Here is an 18,908-nt window from a genome sequence, read left to right as displayed (position 1 = left end):
CCAAGCGAAACTTTTTCTTTCTATGAACCAAATCCCAAATTATGTACAGTACAATGCCGACCCTCTCCATCCAAACATAAATGCCAACCACCCTTCAGGAAAAATCGATTACTTCCTCCCGCGATTAAACGTCTTCAACGGGTCGACCTTCCGCCCACCACCACCAGGCTTCCTGCCGCCCTTCCCCTTGCCGCGATTCTTCTCGCGGGCCTTGCGGATGCGGTTCTCGCCGCCGACCTTCCGGAAGCCCACATACCCGACCGTCTCGGACGAGATGCCCTTCCGTCCCTTGGCGGGCATCAGATACTCGGGGATATGCTTCAGATGGGGCTGGATGCGGGCGGCGCGGAGCTCGCCGTCGTGGCGGAGCTGGCGCAGCTCGTCCGGGTTCTCCTCGAAGTGGCGCTTGAGCTTGTCGGACTTGATCAGCTCCTGGCGGATCTCGCGGGCGCGGGCTTCCTGGACGGCGAGGCGGGTGATGGCGCGCAGGGCGTCGGTCATGCGGTACCGGAAGGCGTCGACCTGGGCCATCTCGAAGTGGTAGGGTTTGACCTCGTGGCCGAGCTTGGCCTGGCGCTTGACGATGCGCGCGACGACCGTCTCGTCGTGCTTGGCCGTCGGGAAGGAGGTCGGCTTGTGGCGGCCGTACTGGTCGGCGGGCACGACGAAGGAGAGCGCCATCCCCGTCTTGCCGGCGCGGCCGGTGCGGCCGATGCGGTGCGTGTAGGACTTGGCGGTCGTGGGGAGGTCGAAGTTGAGGACGCACGCCACGTTCTGGAAGTCGATGCCGCGCGAGATGCCGTAGTCCTTGTCCTTGGTGGAGAGTTTGCGGCGTTTGCTGTTGGTTTCGGGGGTGGTGGGTTTCTTGGTTTTCTTGGTGGTGGTGGTGGTGGTGGTGGTGGTGTCTTCGACGTCCTCTTCGTCGTCGCTGGAGCCGACGAGTCCTTCCTCGTCTTCTTCGACCGCGTCGGCGGTCGTGTCTTTCGTCTTCTTGGATTTCTTCGCGCCGAGAACCTCCTGGTCGTCGGCCGCGATGATGATGTCGTAAACGCCCTTGTTGAATTCCTGGACGACGTGGATCCGCGAGTTGACGGGCAGCTCGGAGTTGAGGACACAGCTCTTGATGCCGAATTGTTCGAGGAACAGCTTGACGCGGTAGCAGCGGTCGACATCCCCGACAAAGATGATCACCTTGCCCTTGATCAGCTGCAGCTTGAAGATGACGTAGGTGAGGAGGAACTTCTCGTCCTCGGCGCATCTAGACCGACATGAACATTAGCAAATGGTGTATCCTCCCCCCTTCACAAAAACAAACCAACCTGACAACAAACTGGCTAACCCCCGCCCCCTGCTCCTCCTTATCCTCCAGCTTCAACACCACCGGATTCCGACAGAACAGACCCTTCAGCGTATCCACCTCCGAGGTCAGCGTCGCACTCATGAGGAAGGTCTGCACCCCGCGCGGAATCGCCTTGGCCAGCACGTTGATGTCCTCGTCGTACCCGTACGACAGCACCAGGTCCGCCTCGTCGATCACCAGGTGCGCCAGGTGCTCCAGCGACAGCGCCGAGTTGCCGAGGTTGGCGATCACGCGCGCCGGCGTCGACACCACCAGGTCCGGGTAGTCGGCCAGCAGCGTGCGCTGCACCGCGTCCGACACCTTCTGCGTCAGGTTCACCGACCGGATCTCCTTGCCGCAGAAGGCGGCGAACGTCGTCACCACATTCTGCACTTGCTCCGCCAGCTCGCGCGTGGGCACGAGGATCAGCCCAGTCGTCGCTTTCAGGGAGGGGTCGGCCTAAACATTCAGGTAATTCCGGCCGTCAGTTTCGAGTCCACAGGCTGGGAAGGACCGAAAAAAAGAAACTCACAGCTTTCTTTTGAAGGATAGTCTGGAGGATAGGGAGGACGTAGGCGGCGGTCTTGCCGGATCCGGTCTTTGCCCGGGCTGGTTCATGGTCAGCTTAGTTGAATACGATGATGAAAAACCGAAAAAAAACTCACCAAGAATGTCTTTTCCGGCAAGCGCCAGAGGGATAGCCTTGGCCTGGACCAGCGTCGGCTTGGTGAACTTCTCTTTGATCAGGGCTTGGCGCAATCGCGGATCCAGATTGAGGGTTTCGAAGTCGGCGTCTTTGACCTCGGGGGTCTGGGTCTGGGTCTCGGGGATGGTCTCGGCGCCCTCCGGAGAGGGCACGTCGTTGGCGTCCAACTTGCGTTTCATTGTGACAGACAGCACTGGAAAGACAAAAGATCGTGCGTGTCTTCTCGAAAGGGGGAGTATTTTGAGGAAAGCGACGATATGAACTGGGGGGGAGAGTTTTCGTGGAGGGCGGCGGGCTGGGAAATTCTGTCGGGCGGTGAGATTTTCCGAGGCAGTATTTTTAGCGGGTCTCCACTTGCCTTCGATCCACTCTTATCATATCAGCCCTCTCCATCTATACACTAATAACAGCGTGAATATGGTCAACACGGCTCAAGCCGAGCTCAGTACTACCTGTGCTGGAAACCAAATAGTCACATTGAATAATGGATTGGTTTTGACAAAGTCTGCGCACCATGCTGCTCCACCTTGACAGCGACAGCGACAATCACCGTTATCAACGACCAACAGGTTAACTATGAAGACATCGTCTCGATTCCCAAGCTATCACCTAAACCAATAACGAAGGTAACGACACTGCAAGCGGATCAGACCAAAGCATCGGTATCATACAAACACCACAAAAGAATTCCGCATGCAAGAATCCAAGGTCGTCCCGCCCACAGCGAATAAGGGATACGAATCCAAACTCAGTCTGCACCGAGGAAAAACAATAACCTGAAAGGAGGGAAGTTTGTTCTAAATGGTATCGTAACGACCAAACTTGACCGGAGACTGCGTAAATTCCCGTGGAGTTTCCGGGTCCTGCAAGCTGGCGGATCTAGCTCCTCTCTTCCTCGGACTGACCCCGAAGTCAATGCTGGGGATCTCGCTCAAGTTGAAGGACTGACTCGGGGACTTGGAATCTCTGTACGGCAGGACGGTATCATCCGAGAACCAGAGCGTGAGCGCCAGGCGGCTGATGCCGGCGTTGGTCCACCCTTGGCCACGCAGTGTCTCCCACTCCGGGAGCGAGCGGATGCGCGCCTCTTCCAAGGACGACGTCCTCAGCTGGAACAGAAGCCACTGGTTGACGAAGACTTTCGACGGCGAGCTCGGTATCAGCACCGGCTCGAAGATGCTGCTCTGTTTGAGCTCATGAGAGGACAGCTGCAGCGTATCGCCATGCACTTCCGTGAGGGTCTCAAGATCCGACAGTCTGGCCCAGTACTCATGAAACAGATTCATCCGTCTTTCATCGTAGGTTCGCAGAAAGTCCATTGCATCGCTGTCAAGCCCTTTGTCTGTGACCAAGGGATTTTCAATATTTTGGAGCTCCATGATCGAGACCAATTGCCCGTCAAGTTCGACCAACTGACCCCACAGCTCTCGCAGCCTCTGTGCGGCCACAGACTGGGAGAACGCCTTCAAAGCATGCTCGTTGCGACCCAGAAGCCCCTCACCTCCGACATTGCCCAAAGTGGCCCTCTCATAGTCCTCCTCCGTGAAAATGCCTTTGGGAAATGACCCGCGCAGCTGATCCAGCAGGCCCGCAAAGTCCTCCATCGACTGAACCAGCTGGTTCTCCCGCTCCGTCAGCGCCCCATCGACACGTTCGTACTCCGCCTCCAGATCTGCAAGGAGCAAACCCACCTCCATCAATGCCGACGTCCAAGCATCATCACGATGATTATCACAGACAACCCGGGCATCGCCATCCGCATCAACATCAGTCGTCATCCACCCCGAGATTATGTGCTCCCTCACCTTCCTCTCTGCCTCGAACCGCTCCCGTCGCATTTCAGCGTGGATCTCTCGGAGGGTGGTCCGCAGGCCCGCGATCTCAGTCTGCTGCGCCATCAAGACCTCCTTGGTGGCGTGGATCTGCTCGACCTGCGCGCAGCTCAGCCGGACTTCCTGCCTCATGCTGCTGCTTCTGATGCCGCCACCGCTGCCGCTGTTACTGCGACTACTACCAGCAGCAGTAGCCAAGGGTGAGAACGTCCGTTTGTCGATCGGTCCGGCGGGATCGCTGGGACTGATGGCTGCTGCTGCTACTGGCTGCTGGGCCGGACCGGTGAGACTGATGGTCGCTGCTGCTGCTACTGGCTGCTGGCATCCGCGATGCGGGGTCACGTCGGGCTCAGGTGGACGGCTGCCGACGTCCATTTCGTGGGTAGTCGGGATGTGCGATGCGTATAGGAGGACCTCCGGTTCGTCCCATGGGGGTACCGGGAGGGGCACGGAGGAGGACGACGGCGGCGGCGTGGGCGCACCACTGCGCATCGTTCGGGGGGAGCTGAGGGCGTCACTGAAGAAAGAGCTGATCGCCTCGACCTCGCTGGGCTCCATCTTTTTTTTTTTGTGGATGCGCTGTGCAACGAGAGAAGGCAGTGGCACAGAAAATGGAGTCTGGATCAGGCCAGCGATAGTCAGACTGTGAGTTGGGCCGGGGGAATGTAAGAATTCAGCAAGATAGGCATACACATCGTGTAAAGTAGGCATCTCTCGATGAGCAATCTGAAAGCTAGTAGGTAGTTCTGTGTCCCGCATTGACGACAAGACGGGCAGGCGCGATAGTGACGAGGTCTCAAACCCAAAGCAAGGAAACAAATGGAAAGAGGTATGCACAGACTTTCTTCGAGTAAATTATTTGTTATGAATAGAGTGCCTCCCTCAAAGGTACAAAGACATTATAGAGACATTCGGTCGAGTATTGAGCTCCATGTAGCGAACACGCATGATGTTGAAATATGATCAGGGTATTTTATCAAACATCAAAGGAAATCCAGGCCGTAGTTCGTCTTTAACCCACAACTCAGCAATGACTGGCAAGACAAGTTTCAAAAATCAATAGATAGAACAAGGTACATAATCAGCGTTGAACGCTACGCAGTAATAACTGAAGGGGAATATGTAAAACATGACGCGGGGATATATAGGAAGATGATAGGAAACAACATAGATGATGCATCAAGTTGAAATCGTCCAGAGTAAAGCAGCAATCGCCGGGGGTATATACCTCGCTCCTCTCCTCTGCTCTCATTCGTACTCGTTCCTTCCACGCTGCCCTAACAAAATGCCACAGAATAGAAACGAGTCCGAAGAAGAAATTTATACGAACGCCCCTCACGCACATCACCACATTAGAAAGACGAGCATCAGGCATGAGACATGAAACATAAGCATGAGAATAGGCATAGACATGAGCAAGGAGTATCGCATCAGCTAGAGCTGAGCCAGGCATGAACATAAACATAAGACATCGAAATTCGTGCAGGTCGTCAAGAATCGTACAATCATGTCGCCATGATGGACGTGATCGGTCAGAGCCGTCAAACCCGCCCCTCCTCTTTTTGAACACCGAGGCCAAACCAAACCAAACCAAAGAGAACCAAAAGCATCACCGCCCAATGTCGATATCAGACATCCAAACATTTTTTTTCCCTTTGTTTGTGGTGATCCCTTCAATACCATCCGAGATCCGAGCAGAACCAAAGGCTCATTGCCAATTGTTCAGCCCACCACAAAAAAAACAAGAACTTTTTGAAGAACCGATGTGCGTTGTCAAAGACAGAGATCTAAACCATAACTTTTGTAAGATCGCAAAAGTAACGCATAAGCCGGAGATTGTATAACCAGCATGGATCGCATCATGAGACTTCAATTCAAGCCTCTTATCTAGTATTAACCGCTATAGATGGACCGACCCGAGCGTCGACTAGCCCGGTCCGATTTCCGGTCACTCATGGCTCGGCGCGGGTCTTCCAATGCTCTTCGAGAAAAAGTTCCGGTATAGTCAGAGCCTCCCGTGAGGTATTTCTTCGGTCGGTGCTTGCCTTCGATGTTCAGCTCCACTGCACCATTGTCCCCGGTCCGAAGCATTAGCCTCTTGCCCCCAACGGATTCTTGGCTAAAGCTCATAGTCACACCGTTCATCGTCATGATAATATTGTTGTCCTCCTCCGGTTTGAGACCGCTGTTGCTTCCAGTTTGAGTCCGGGCGTCACTGCCACGGCTGCTGTTAGAGCGACTCTTCTGGCTGCCGCTGTCACTTTCAGCGCGTTGGGAAGTCTTGGCCTTGTACAAAGCGTCTTCGGTCAGGGGAACAGGCGCCGATGGCTTGCCCGACCGGGAGGCTTGGTACTCCTCCGCCTCGCGTTGCTTCTCGACGATTTCATCATCCTCGTCTTCGTCATCATCATCGCCGTAGTTGTATACTGCGGGCCGGCGCCGACGAGAATTCTCGACAGCAATTCGTGCCGGTCGCGCAGACTCGTGGTAAGCGTTAGAGCGACGGCTGTCGCGGTTACTTCGGCTGCGTTCGGGTATCACGGTCTCGCGAGAAGACTGCCGATACCCGTATTCAGGCAAGGCGTCGCCCAATTCCGATAGGTCTAGAGATCGAGAGGAGCGACGGTCGGAAGGAATCAATGGAGCAGTCACGGACTTGCGAGGCGGATCGGGCCGTTTCTGGATGATGTGCGGAGCCGCCTTGTGCTTCGTGGGTGGAGGCGGCATGCGGTAGTAATCTTCATCGCGATCATGAGAGGAATGAGCGGACATCCGAGGCCGTGTCTGTCGGCCTGGAGCAGGAGGATGCGGAGTAAGAATGTCCACCACGTCGTCATCATCTTCATCTTCATCAAAGCTTGCTTCATCGTAGTCCATAGCGGGCGCGTAAGCCGACGATCGGCGGCCCCGACCGTGGTCTCGAGACCTCGAAGCCGATCGTTCTTGTCGACTATCAGGAGGGGCTGCATAATCGGACACGCCGTAGTAGGGAGACTGCTGCGGGTAATGAGAGGCGGCATACGGCGGGGCGTTGGCATACGCCGAAGAAGACAGCGGTGGACCGTGGTCGTAGCGACCCATGGAACCCGGAGGGTACATCATCTGGTTCATTCCAGGCATGGTACCATGAAAGCTCGCCGGCCGGTTGTTGGGATGATAAACGGACGAGCTTCCGCGAGCATGAGGACGGCTACTGCGGGTGACGTTGACGTCCTGAATCACAGAAGGAGGGTATCGGGAGTTCTGCGGTGCCGGAGGGGGATATTCATGACCTGGAGGAGGTGGCGGCGGCGGCATGAAATACGAATAATCCATCGGTCTCGCTTCTAGAGGTGTGGAGGCAGAATGGTACAGCCCCTGATCGCAATCATAGCACTGCCCCGGATAGTGCCTGAACTGAGCAGTATCACGTCGGCGGGACCTGGACGGGGAACGCTGAGCATGGGCATGAGGGTGCGGGTGGCCCACAGTGGGAAAACTTCCGACCTGCATTTTGTCCTCACGTGGTGGACGAGCAATTCGGTCCTTGGAAGGACGTTCTTTGTGGCCTTTGGATCGGACGCGTTCGAGGTCAGCTCGTTTGAGGGTGGTGTCTGGCTTATGAGGGACAGGACTCTTCCGGCCCGACGGCCCAGATTGGGTGCTGTTGACGGTGGCGGCGGTACGACTGGAATACCCGGAGTCACTTGCAACGTCGACCAGGGGCTCTGCAGGCGATCTCACGGCCTGTTTATGGCGCTTGGTAGTGAGGTTGGCGACTTGACGGGTTTCGGGGCGGATAACATGGGTGTCTTCGTCATATTCCTCACAGAAGGCGGCGTGGGGGACTTTGCTAGACATGACTTCTGGAAGGCGGCCTAAGGCCCAACCCTAAGAGGGGAAAAGGGAAGAGGGGTCTGGCTTGATTTGGGGGGTGGGTGGGAAAGGCACGAAGGTGGATGACCTGAAACGTGGTGCTCCAACAGGCTTTCAGATGCTTGCTTGGTGGCCTACAGCAGCCACCAACTGCTGCTCATCCGAATATGACTCAATCAGTGCCTGGGAGATTTTTTTAGCGTTTTTTTTTTTTTTTCGCCCTCTGATTTTTTTTTCTTTAGGCGCGGTTAGTGATTTGTTTCTCCCTCTTCCCTCTTAGTTCGGAGTGAGGGCTGCAAATCCACTTGGCGGCAGTCGCCTCAAGAAAACAACCGGAAGATGCAGACGGGCCAGACAATAGTCCGAAAGACAGAGCGTCTAGATCGTTGAGTGTCAACGATGAGTCGAGGGTGGGCACAAAGAGTAGTCGTCGTCCACAGTCTGCAATGTCTCCATCGAAAAGAGGAAAGGAAGAACGGGGTTGGTTCGGGGTGGAAGGGGGGGGCAGGCGACGAAGTGGACTGTGGAAAGTGGTGGTGGAGGACTGGTGATGAAGAGACGACGAGTCGGGCGGCGGACAGTCAGTAAGAGTGAGACTAGACTCAATAGATAACCCGTAGTGGACAAGCCCAGCGTGGGTCAACCGGAAAAGAAAGCTGCAGTGAACGGTTGGCAGCCGGTGAGTGGAGGGGAGTTAGAATAGAATGATCGATTAACCAAACAACCGACGGGGCTGCAGTCCTTCAATGCACCCAGCAGAAGCGTGTAACCGACGGCTTTGATGACTGGTGCGTCTGGCTAAGCAGTCGTGGTCGTCGGCCTTGGGACGCGATGATTGATGACAATCACCAAGGCGATGGGAAAAAGCAGAGGGAAGAAAGGAGGGAAAGAAGATGCAGAGGGTCAAAGGGACTTTCCAGTAGAATTTGACTCTCTAGGTTTGAAGGTCCGAGGGGGGGGGGGGATGACAGAAGGAGGGGAAGCGAGCAAGTACTAGGTAGACTAGGAGCAAAAGCAGGAATGCGCAGGGAAAAAAAAAAGGTGGGGAGAGAGAGGGAAAACAAAAGACTAAGTGGAGTAAGGGAAGAACAGGTGGGAATCTTCCACACCAGACGATAAGAGATTATCGTAGTACTGAAGTAGAAGTTAGGGAAAATCAAAGAGGGGGAAAAGCAGGAGACGGGAAAACAATGAGGAGGAGGGGGAGAAGCTGAGAGAAGGAGGGATTGCGATAGGAGATCCGGAACTGGTTGACTGACTTGATGAACTGCCACTGGTTGAGTTAGTTAATTGGTAGTAGTAGCAGCAAGAGAGGATCGGGAGGGAGGAAAGAGGTATGGAAATAGGTAGAGTAGGTAACGTAGTTGGAGGTAAGGTACGGAGGATTGGATGGGTTGGAAAACTGTGCTGTGCGTCGCCTCGGTTTTTAATTGCATTCATTCATCAGTGTACTGGAGATGAAGAGTAGGTTGAGTCAGTTCTTTTCCTTGCCTTTTTCTTTTTTTTTCTTTACATGATTTTACATCTACAATTACCATATATAAGAAAATGGGGGAGGGGGAAAAAAAAGGAAAAAATGAAAAGATTGAGGGAAAAGCCCTGATACCGACTGAATGTATACCTGAATGATTACACACAGTATGGACACACACGGCTGAGCCCGCTGCCGCTCTATGTGTTTGCATCTGTTAGTTCTTTTATTTTATTTATTTTATTTATGTTTTTCTTTTTCTTTTCTTTTTCTTTTGATCTACTGTGAATTGCTTCTTCCAGTGACTATCTCACCCGTCGTCTTGTGGATTTATAATGAGCATACCGACGATTCCAACCCCAAAGTCAGCACGAGCAAGAGTTGAACCCGGAAGGAATCAATCATCGCAACCCGAGCGAGGACGGAATATAAATTCGATCAAGATAAAGAAACGGAAAGTGGTTCCATCTCACATCCGAACACATCCCTGTCCAGAGGCTATTTTTTCACCCGCGGCCTCTTGAAACTACAAAGTATATGCGGCAGATGAGGATAGTACAGTACTTACTCAATCAAATCTTCTCATGTACCCACGCAACCACTGCCTTTTGGCCCCCCATCAAATTTGCCTCTCATCTCCTGGATGGTCCTCTCCAATCCGGATGGAAAGGTATCGAGACAGAGCAAATCGAAGAAGAAAACAAGAGGAGGAGGTGGGGGTTCTCCCTTGAGTGGCTGCTGGCCGCTGCCTGATCGGCCGCTAACATTTTTTTTTTTAATTATGCATTTGGTTACTGGTGACTGACAGACTGATGGGAGATAACTACAGCAGACGAGGACGAGAAAGGAGAAAAACCCTACTCCGGTCACCTCGATCATCCTGGTCGAGATGACTCGATCAGCATGACTCAATGAGCTATTGTATCCTTCATAACCATCAATCGCAGATTCCTCATTGACAGGTCGTCAAGCATGTTGAGGAAAAAGCCTTCATCTCTATCCGCGACATGTCTTCTGTCTTGCATACGTCACGGGCATGGTAGAATGGAATTTAATTTCATAGTCATGATGCGATCATGGTATATTCCGCACTGCGACTTCCGACCGACAGGGAACAAGAGGCCTGCAGCTGCAAGGTGAAATCGGAATTCCTCCATTGGCGTATCAGGATGCCCATCACAGGCGAGTTGCGGCACGATGATGAAGGGTCATTAGATCGGTCGCAATGAGCTTCAGGGGTGACTTTGATAACCGGAGTATACTGCATCCATGCTTTCCATGGAACGGCTGGTAATTAACACTAGATATCCGCGATACCCCAGGCGCTTGTCCGTGCGGTTTCAGACCCTCAGTGCGTGGCATTTTATCCTGGGGCACGGCTCCCCACGCACGGCACACCACACATGGATCAGTGACATCAATGGGCTTGTTTGGGGGAGCCTCAACCATCCTGAGAATCTCATCCGATCATTTCATCCCTTGCAGATTCGCGATAACCTCATTTTCGCTTTAGAGCCATTGCAGAAATGCTCATCACCGGATGTGCCAATCGATCTCCTCAATGGAGAGCACATCATACGTGCGGATCGGCATACCATAGCGTCCGTGTATAATTGAAGCAAAGAATATCTCTTGAGTGCAAATCAATTCGAGATCGTTATGTGTAGCAGCTCACCACCAAATAGATTGCTTGCAGCACGCGCTGATAGGCTCCTGAAAGATAGTGGCTATGCATGATACCACGAGAGTACGCTATACCGCTATGCGTCTCACGCTGAAGTAACGGCCAGTTCTTATTGCCATGTCGCCTTGGTGTAACCTCATGATCGTGGGAATGAACAACAGTGCCTCGTGACCCGGACATGTCTCGCAGGCAACGAAGAAGTAAGATCGTCAATCGTTCCGGTGTTCTGTCTCAGTCGGTCCGGTGGGCTGAAGTTACCCAACCACTAGTGTCTTAGGCGGACAGATGAGATTGAGATATCTCAGAATCTAAGAGTAAAGGTAAGGTTGAACCTGAGTACGGTGCCATCGATCCGTAATCGCGGTGGAGGGCGTGGCTAGGGCGGCGGTGGAAGGATGGGAGGATGGGGAGGGTGGAAATAAGAAGCGATGGTTTGCTGGTTTGCGAGGATCCCCACCCGGCTCCATCTCGACGGGAAGAACCCCTGGGTCTGAGCGGATTCCATCCATTCCATCCATTCCATCCACGGACCACCCGGAGTTTCTCCCAACATCTATACTACTCTACTCTAGGTAACTTACTCTACACTCCAGGCTACTCTTCCACCATCATTTTCATCAATCTTGACTCAATCTCCTCGTGACCCTCTCTGGATGACTCTTGTCGCCCGTCACAGGTCTTCAATCTCATACTGTTTGTACCTACCTGGCCCCTCCGAGAAAATCCCGTCTTGTTGGCTGCCCAAAAGTCCCGAACGATGACCAGGAACTTTCCCATTGCGGCCCAATGACGGTGGCCTCCACCCCGCGGGGCACACCTCGTTGGTGAAATTTTCTCATTCCGGAGACGACGGTCAGCTTTGGACAAAAGGAAAGAAAGGGAAGGCAAGAAACCTCTCAGCATCAAGGATCTAGGTTACAAAGTTCATTATTGAGTTTATTCGAGCTCATGGGCAGGCATTCTTCAGCCGACCTGATCTAGCCCAGCAAACAAGGATAGAGAAAACCGGTATATCCCACCGACTCAACAGGCAGATTTACTTCGCTCATGTCATCGTCATGACACAAAGAATTGCTTTCACTCCCTTTTCAGTCCTCCATGATCAGTCCTCACCCCCCGCTTGCGGTGTTCTCCTGATGGGCTGATAAGTTTGCTATCCTTGTGGGGAGGCCCGCTGAGCGAGCAGCATGGAAGACTGTGTCGAAGCACACTAGAAAAACATGATCCTGGTTAGTGAGCCATTCACTTACTCTCCGATTCTCCACGCCGGAAGTGCCAGGCGGAATCAATGTTTATTGTAATGTTTGCTTCGTTATTCATACTGCACTAACTTATTGAGAACCCGAGAAGTGTCTCCATCCAACAACAGACCTTGACTAATCCGAGTTCACCCATCATTAATCCAAGCCTCCTTGAAGGCTTGTACTCCGATGAATGAACACACTCCGTTCCAATTGCTTCACAAAAAGCTTTCTCGGGCATTATTCTTCCCTTAATCACATGACCTAAAGCATGGTATACCCTGGACCCTGTGACTCACACCACAGCGACTGATGCTGGGTCGTGTCTCCATACATCTGGCAAGGATGAAGATTAAGCTGTCCAGACTGTGGTAACCCTGCCTGGACCATGAATACATCTACCGGTGTGCATTGCGCCCACACACGGAAAAATTGACGTCCGAAACGCTGGCTCAGATGAAGGGCCAGATAGTCCGGGTGAATTTCGTCCAGTGGAGGCTGATTGACAAAACTCTATCGCTCTCTCTGCGTCATTTATGCGTGCTGCCAAACTGTCAATGACAATGATCCTGAAGGGAACACAGTGCATTAGCGGGGCGTTCCGTCTGCATCTGGTATTTGACTCAGTCAATTCTTGCCCCTGTAATTTAGCTGTGCATGATTCTTGATCGTTGGATCTCGTGGGTGAGATTACCTCTCTCCATGCCGTTTCGGCGCTTGCAAGCTTGCCCCCCCCCCCCGCATCTATTGATGCCCAATGCTCGTGATTACCTTCCTGCATAGTGCTAGCCGCCGGATCAAAGACAGCAGCTTTTGCTTACTGCTTTGACCATCAACCATTTGCTCGAAACCGTCCTTGTTCGTGTTGCTGATACACCGTAGGAATAGTACCCAGGATCCCTTGTTTTCATGCAAGTCCACTACATGTGCCCAATTCTGCCGAGAAAGATAGACTGAGCATAAAGTATGAGTCTCAAGAGATGGGCTACTTGCTGAGTTGCTTATATAGTGAAAGTTAAACGTCCAATGCCTGCTCTGATTTTCACGAGTAGTTGTTGTAACTTCCACTTTGCATAGAAATATGGTAACTTGAGTGCATAGTACAGTAGTGGAGCCTCAGGCACCAAAAGCCGATAAGATAACTACTAAGTTAACGAGGGGAGGCTGCTGAGTCATGCCAGTTGCCGGGGCCACGAAGGAACCGCCCAAACAAAAGAGCGTCATCCCCAGCCTCTCCCCAACCACCTCAATTTCCGTCTGGGCGTCGCTTGTTCTGCCGCTTGCGTTGCGTTGTTTCTTGCTCTGCCTTCATCCTCTAAGCTACTGTGAGCAAGCCAGTGCTAACACAGTTGGTAGTGCACACCAAGCTAGCATTTGTGCTCACATCCACCTTGCACACTGCATTCCAACCATCGGTCTACTATCTAGATTCTGGTACCCGAGCATACCATATACATCTCAAAGTGGATCGGGTGATTGAGATCGAGCCCACCAGGATACCCAAAGTGTCACTTTCAGTGGGTAAGACATCCCGCATTCCAGCTCAAGTCAATCAATCATACATTCGTCTCTATCCATCAAAGATCAATCAGTCAATCTATCAATCATCTACCCTTTCATCATCCATCCATCCATCCATCCATCAATCTATCTAGAGAAACATTCACTTAACCAAGCCGCAGAGTGCCCGTCTCGAGCACCACGCTCTTGACATCCACTGCCACTTTCCTCATCATGCCTCCCGTCCAAACCGCCGGTGACTTTCCCGGCATTTCCATCCTCGAAACCCTCACCACAGCCACCCATCCCCCCGAACTCGCCGCTTCACCGTACTCCCACCCCAGTCTCCAAGACAGCACCAGCACCAGCAGCAATGCCCCACACAGCCACCTCCTCCACGCCCGCGACTCCAAATATGTCCCCGGCAGCGGCACCGTCGAGGCACACAAGATCAACATGAAGGGCCTGATGGCGCTCTTCGCGATCATCGGCGCGGCCTTCGTGCTGGCGGCGATCTGGTTCTTCTTCTGGGCCAAGAACGGCGGGTTCGTGTGGCGCAAGGGCGACTGGGAGGAGTACAAGTCGACCGTGCTGCGCCGCAAGGGGCCGGACGGGCGCACGCTCAGCAACGCGACCAAGAGCACCAAGCTCGGCGGCGGCAGCATCGTGCACAAGGGCTACAGCGACGACGGGTACACGTACACGGAGACCGCGACCACCATCACCGAGAAGACGGGCGCCCCCGGCGGCAGCGCCGAGCGCAAGCGGCGGCGCAGGCTGCGCGAGAAGTTCCGGCGCCGCCGCAAGGACGACGAGATGACCGCCAACTGGGAGAACGAGGTCGACGAGGACGTCGCCGCGTACCGCAAGGAGAAGCCCGCGCGCGTCGGCGGCATGAACCGCGAGGGCGACGGGACCACCTACTACGACGGCAGTGACTACGATCTGTCCAACCCGCCGAGTTACTGGCAGGACCGCGAGCAGAGCGAGGTCAGCCAGGTGCGGGACTACGCGTACGATCCCGTGGTCGAGCGACGGCAGAGCAAGCGGCGAGACTTTTCATTTGTGGCCGGTAGTGAGGAGTTGCTGAGCCAGGCGGACGACCATCATCACCATCGCACGATCCGCGAGCCATCGACCAGAAGACATAATCGCCGACGCGAGCGCAGGAGACACGCCCCGACGGACAGTGGTGGTGGCGGTGCTGGCAGTACCAGTAGCCCGTCCCGCTCGTCCCGGCAGAGTAGTCCCCGCAAGCGTCCGTCGGTGACGGGCCACTACACCGAGCCGCTGGATTTCTCCTCCGCGGCCTCACGCTCCGAGTATCAGTATTCCAACGTCGACACCGAGGACTCGGGCACCAAGAGCTACCACCATCCAATCCCCGGGTTGAGCAAAGGCTACCGCCGGGAAGGTGGTCGGGGCCGTCGTCGCGACAGTCTGAGCGAGAGTGATGGCGAGGAGACTCGGTACTCGAGACGTTAGGTTGCAGCACACTTCCTGTATACCTCTCGCTTTCTCCTCCCTCACGCCGAAAAGTCTTCATCAATGACGACGCCAATGGAAGGAACAAGGTGGGCTTGCTTGTAAATAAATGGCCTTGGCCCAGGTTATGCTTTCTGTCCATGCGCGTTACTTCTTCGGGCTTTGCCGTTTTTTTCTATGCGTTCAAATTGAACTGCGAATTGTTCACATGGGATTATGATTGATGGGACATGTGATGAATGGATACCATACAAGGCAATACAATGCAATGCAATGCAGAACTCAACACGATATGAATGATTACGGTATGAAAGGATTTTCTGCGCCCGAAGCAGGAGCTTTACTGTGGATATGGGTATGGATAGGAATGGCGATTCTTTTCTCTTAATATTTCTCTCCTCGTACAGTACATAGTAATTCAGCGATAGGTATTGACTTTTTTTTTTTTTTTTTTTTGCTCTATCTGTCTCGATGAGTACTAGGTAGTCTGTCCCATCGCCCATCCAATTTCGCTGAAATGTTCGATGTCAAACATAATACTAGGTAGTAAGGAGTAACTTAGACTATGGACGGTCCAGTGATCTAGGATAGAAGAACCACCACCAGACTCGTCTAGCCTATCCACGCCGTAATTTCAATCTTCGAGAACATCCTCCCAAGAATCTTAGTGAACAGAGCATGTGCAATAATTCGAGGACTCATGTGACAGAACTACACTACGAAAGCCAAAACCTCAAAAAATCCGAAGATCAAATTCATTCTATCTGATATACAGCCCCCGCCTACCTACCTACCTACCTCCCTTCCTCCAGGATCATCCAGAGAGTCAACAAAAACGCCAGCACGGCATAAAACCTCAGCCTCAGCGTCAACCCCAATAGCGCAAACAACCGCAACAAATACAATGACTTAGAACACCCTGAACATTCTTAACCATCACATAAACCACCTGAAAAATCCCATCCACGACCCAAGAAAAGCATTTACAAACCACACACCCAGAGACCCCTCCCCCAAACAAAGTGTCGAAGTATATACCGCATGCACGCACACATCCTGCAAAAGTCTACCGTCTCAGAAACACAAGAGCCAGGTACCCGAATAATCGATACACGGCGATGATCCCCAGCAGGATCCCGACCCATTTGCCGGTGCGGCCGGTGGCGTAGCCGTATTCGTGCAGCACGCCCGTGCCCCGGATCTGGCACTGCGCGGCCAGGTCGGTCTGGTACATGCAGGTGCAGTCGGCGGCGCAGGCGAAGATGCGGTCGGAGAATTGGTTGACCATCATGCCTTGGAAGACGTAGGCCTTATTTGTGGGGTTGTGTTAGTGGGGTTGTGCAGTTGGGGATGGGGGGAGGTGGGCAGGGAGATGAGTGAGATTGGTAAATGCAAATCAAGTCAAGTGGACTAACCTGATAATCGATGTAATGGAAGACATATTTCCAGAATGGATTCAGGATGGTGTTGGTCACCAGGAACCCACCCACCGCCATCCAGAGTCCGTTGGCGAAGGCGACTAGGGCTAAAGCGATGACAAAGTTGGGGAAGATGGAGGAGACGAAAACTACCAAGGACTCGGCGGCCACGAGGTCGAGGAAAATCCACATGATCCAGGTGAAGAACGCCGTGGCGGTTGGAGTGAGGTTGTTGAGCCAGTAGGCGATCACGGAGTAGAGGAGGGAGATGAGGACTAGACGGGAGTCTTGATTAGCGTTCAAGCAGGCAATGACAAGCCAAGGACCATGCGGTTGCGGACGAGGAAACGTACAGAGAAAAGGGAGGCCGATAATGAAGTTGGACACGAGAAATGGAAATGAGCCGTAGAGACCGTTCGCACGCTCCTTGGTGAAAGTTGCTAGGTCTTCCAGGAAGGCAGGGACGTATGCAACGGCCATAAAACTCATGAACGCGGAGCCGAAGAACTGAAGACATTAGTATATGTGATAAGTTGGCTATGTCCGGGCAGGTATAATCGGTGGCTTACTATTGAGTTGATGAATGGCTGGATATAGGCTTGTTCAGTGTGCAAACGCAGCCACACAGTTCCCACCATTATGGCCAGTGCTGGACAAAGTCAGTGAGGTCAAGCGCTGGCTCTTTCTGGCAGAAACATACCCATATACATAACAATACGGATTCCATATGCCACAATGTCACGGTAGCTCTTGATGAAGGCGCGGTGCAAGAGGGATACGATAACACTGAACATCCCCGGATGACCGAGCTCCGCAATGTCCACCTTGCTGAAGCCCTTCTCATGGCCTCCCAAGTCCTGTGATAGCTGCTCGCTCAATGCTTTACGCTCCGCAGAGTGTTGCCAAGCCGCGCAAATCTCCTCCACTTGATCCTCCGGCGCATCGAGCGTACCACTGCCAAAGTCGGCGCTGATCAGGTCGAGAATGAACTCCGCTGGGTTTGTGTTCGGCGGGACAGGATGACCAAGTCGGTCGAAATAATGCGGCACACCAGTAACAGGGCCGAAAAAGCAGGTCTGTCCGCCTGATAGCAGAAGCAGCTTATCGAAGAGTTGGAAAGTGGTTGATGATGGTTGGTGAATGCTGGCGATAATAATCAGCTAGCAGAGGTTAGCATATTGTGTCATTCCTCCCTGAAGAATTCATACATTATTTGCCACGGCCAGTTTCTTGATGTAGGAAATGACTTCAAAGCTGGCAGTTGAGTCCAGACCACTGGTAGGCTCATCCAGGAACAAGATCTTCGGACAGGTGATCAGTTGACTAGCGACACTGACTCGCCGTTTTTGCCCACCGCTGATGCCCTTGCGGATTGGAGTGCCAACCAACGTTGAGGCCTGATTCTGAATACCGAAGGCCTCCAACAAAGTGCGAATGCGCTCTGCCCGTTGCGACTTGGAGACGGAACTGGACGTATTAGCAGTTCGATCGAGAATGGCCAGAGATCAATTAGAGAAGTACCTTGGAAGAGAGAGATCGGCTGCAAACTTCAATGTCTCCTGGACAGTCAATGAACCAATCAAGGCATCTTCTTGTTCCACATAGGACGTGAGTCGTCCAAAGGTGGTGTTATCCATTGCCGACCCATTAACATAGCACTCTCCCGTTTTTGTTGCGCCCGAGGATGCTACACGCCGAGCAAGGACGTTAAGGAGGGTCGTCTTGCCACATCCTGACGGTCCCATCAGTGCGACCAGCTCTCCTGCTCACAATGCATGAGTTGGCCTTCTTCAGCAAGCACAAGGCAATAGAGAAACCTACCTTGCTGGACTGAGCCACTGATGCCATCGATGAGTTGTCGAGGGAGTTTTGTTCGACGGTCCTTGACTGTGACTCGTAGATCACTCCAGGCGAAGCTTTGAACAGTGTTGTTCATCAAGAACTGATGCGCTTCGTTCCGCTCGAGATCGAAATCATCTTTCTTGGTTGGTAATTCGGCCTCCATATTCAGCTGTGGGGGCTACACCAGGTCGTCGAAAGCAGGTATGTGGCCTTGATGTACGCCAACTAAGACGGGGGAGAATTAAACTATAACCTCAGACTTGTGTAATCTCCAGAAAACAGCAACAGGGATTAGGCTGGATCTAAACAGCAGAAAAGAGCCGTTATAGGGTCCCAGCCCAGCCCAGGGTTTCGTCTTACTTAAGACGAGGCCGAGCCCACTATACGATCTCTGAAGGAATGAGATCGCCGAACATGCTCGGCGTCATGGGTCATCCTGCCTCGCAGCCATAGTGGGAGGGGAACCCTGCACGTCACGGTCGGTCAGTCAGACAGTCAGTCAGTCAGCATTCCAATGCAGCAGCAGCAGCCACCG

At 53.1% G+C, this 18,908-nt stretch overlaps 8 protein-coding genes across 8 annotated transcripts; 2 read left to right on the top strand and 6 right to left on the bottom strand.

Moving 5' to 3' along the window:
* Positions 1-4: 4 nt before the first annotated feature.
* On the bottom strand, positions 5-2,312 carry dbp9 (ATP-dependent DNA/RNA helicase). The gene is made up of 4 exons (XM_025646885.1): positions 2,005-2,312; positions 1,872-1,948; positions 1,320-1,798; positions 5-1,258 (listed from the first exon to the last, which is right to left on the bottom strand). Exons 1-4 carry the CDS (start codon positions 2,222-2,224, stop codon positions 109-111), a joined length of 1,926 nt encoding a protein of 641 aa, XP_025506417.1. The 5' UTR covers positions 2,225-2,312; the 3' UTR covers positions 5-108.
* A 422-nt stretch (positions 2,313-2,734) lies between these two features.
* On the bottom strand, positions 2,735-4,435 carry BO66DRAFT_469517 (uncharacterized protein; the record flags this gene model as incomplete). The annotated part of the gene is made up of 1 exon (XM_025652731.1): positions 2,735-4,435. One exon carries the CDS (start codon positions 4,433-4,435, stop codon positions 2,843-2,845), a length of 1,593 nt encoding a protein of 530 aa, XP_025506416.1. The 3' UTR covers positions 2,735-2,842.
* A 1,311-nt stretch (positions 4,436-5,746) lies between these two features.
* Positions 5,747-8,144, bottom strand: BO66DRAFT_26484 (uncharacterized protein). The gene has a single exon (XM_025643050.1). The coding sequence runs from the start codon at positions 7,715-7,717 to the stop codon at positions 5,771-5,773; it is 1,947 nt and encodes a 648-aa protein (XP_025506415.1). The 5' UTR covers positions 7,718-8,144; the 3' UTR covers positions 5,747-5,770.
* Positions 8,145-8,803: 659 nt separating this feature from the next.
* Positions 8,804-9,257, bottom strand: BO66DRAFT_26476 (uncharacterized protein). The gene has a single exon (XM_025643049.1). The coding sequence runs from the start codon at positions 9,170-9,172 to the stop codon at positions 8,879-8,881; it is 294 nt and encodes a 97-aa protein (XP_025506414.1). The 5' UTR covers positions 9,173-9,257; the 3' UTR covers positions 8,804-8,878.
* A 429-nt stretch (positions 9,258-9,686) lies between these two features.
* BO66DRAFT_26556 (uncharacterized protein) lies at positions 9,687-10,277 on the bottom strand. The gene has a single exon (XM_025643051.1). It carries the CDS (start codon positions 10,080-10,082, stop codon positions 9,786-9,788), a length of 297 nt encoding a protein of 98 aa, XP_025506413.1. The 5' UTR covers positions 10,083-10,277; the 3' UTR covers positions 9,687-9,785.
* A 2,912-nt stretch (positions 10,278-13,189) lies between these two features.
* Positions 13,190-13,735, top strand: BO66DRAFT_26457 (uncharacterized protein). The gene has a single exon (XM_025643048.1). The coding sequence runs from the start codon at positions 13,303-13,305 to the stop codon at positions 13,606-13,608; it is 306 nt and encodes a 101-aa protein (XP_025506412.1). The 5' UTR covers positions 13,190-13,302; the 3' UTR covers positions 13,609-13,735.
* On the top strand, positions 13,527-15,549 carry BO66DRAFT_389880 (uncharacterized protein). The gene has a single exon (XM_025646884.1). It carries the CDS (start codon positions 13,863-13,865, stop codon positions 15,111-15,113), a length of 1,251 nt encoding a protein of 416 aa, XP_025506411.1. The 5' UTR covers positions 13,527-13,862; the 3' UTR covers positions 15,114-15,549.
* Positions 15,550-16,102: 553 nt separating this feature from the next.
* On the bottom strand, positions 16,103-18,786 carry BO66DRAFT_26411 (putative ABC transporter). The gene is made up of 8 exons (XM_025643047.1): positions 18,353-18,786; positions 18,053-18,293; positions 17,740-17,998; positions 17,232-17,691; positions 17,101-17,180; positions 16,885-17,038; positions 16,529-16,806; positions 16,103-16,422 (listed from the first exon to the last, which is right to left on the bottom strand). Exons 1-8 carry the CDS (start codon positions 18,534-18,536, stop codon positions 16,180-16,182), a joined length of 1,899 nt encoding a protein of 632 aa, XP_025506410.1. The 5' UTR covers positions 18,537-18,786; the 3' UTR covers positions 16,103-16,179.
* Positions 18,787-18,908: the final 122 nt, after the last annotated feature.

This window comes from Aspergillus aculeatinus (assembly GCF_003184765.1).
Source record: "Aspergillus aculeatinus CBS 121060 unplaced genomic scaffold BO66scaffold_11, whole genome shotgun sequence".
NCBI classification, from domain to species: Eukaryota; Fungi; Ascomycota; class Eurotiomycetes; order Eurotiales; family Aspergillaceae; genus Aspergillus; species Aspergillus aculeatinus.
The sequence above is the reverse complement of the archived record's forward strand: the minus strand, read 5'-3'. Positions and strand labels throughout refer to the sequence as shown.

Excerpts from the sequence above, each read along its gene's own strand:
- dbp9 (XM_025646885.1), bottom strand. The coding sequence starts at position 2,224 with ATGAAACGCAAGTTGGACGCCAACGACGTGCCCTCTCCGGAGGGCGCC. Across the intron at positions 1,949-2,004 it reads TGCCGGAAAAGACATTCTTG|CCCGGGCAAAGACCGGATCC; the intron begins GTGAGTTTTTTT and ends ACCATGAACCAG. Across the intron at positions 1,259-1,319 it reads GTTAGCCAGTTTGTTGTCAG|ATGCGCCGAGGACGAGAAGT; the intron begins GTTGGTTTGTTT and ends ATGTCGGTCTAG.
- BO66DRAFT_26484 (XM_025643050.1), bottom strand. The coding sequence starts at position 7,717 with ATGTCTAGCAAAGTCCCCCACGCCGCCTTCTGTGAGGAATATGACGAA.
- BO66DRAFT_26476 (XM_025643049.1), bottom strand. The coding sequence starts at position 9,172 with ATGAATGCAATTAAAAACCGAGGCGACGCACAGCACAGTTTTCCAACC.
- BO66DRAFT_26556 (XM_025643051.1), bottom strand. The coding sequence starts at position 10,082 with ATGATCGAGGTGACCGGAGTAGGGTTTTTCTCCTTTCTCGTCCTCGTC.
- BO66DRAFT_26457 (XM_025643048.1), top strand. The coding sequence starts at position 13,303 with ATGCCAGTTGCCGGGGCCACGAAGGAACCGCCCAAACAAAAGAGCGTC.
- BO66DRAFT_389880 (XM_025646884.1), top strand. The coding sequence starts at position 13,863 with ATGCCTCCCGTCCAAACCGCCGGTGACTTTCCCGGCATTTCCATCCTC.
- BO66DRAFT_26411 (XM_025643047.1), bottom strand. The coding sequence starts at position 18,536 with ATGGAGGCCGAATTACCAACCAAGAAAGATGATTTCGATCTCGAGCGG. Across the intron at positions 18,294-18,352 it reads CAGTGGCTCAGTCCAGCAAG|GAGAGCTGGTCGCACTGATG; the intron begins GTAGGTTTCTCT and ends CATTGTGAGCAG. Across the intron at positions 17,039-17,100 it reads AGCCATTCATCAACTCAATA|TTCTTCGGCTCCGCGTTCAT; the intron begins GTAAGCCACCGA and ends TAATGTCTTCAG.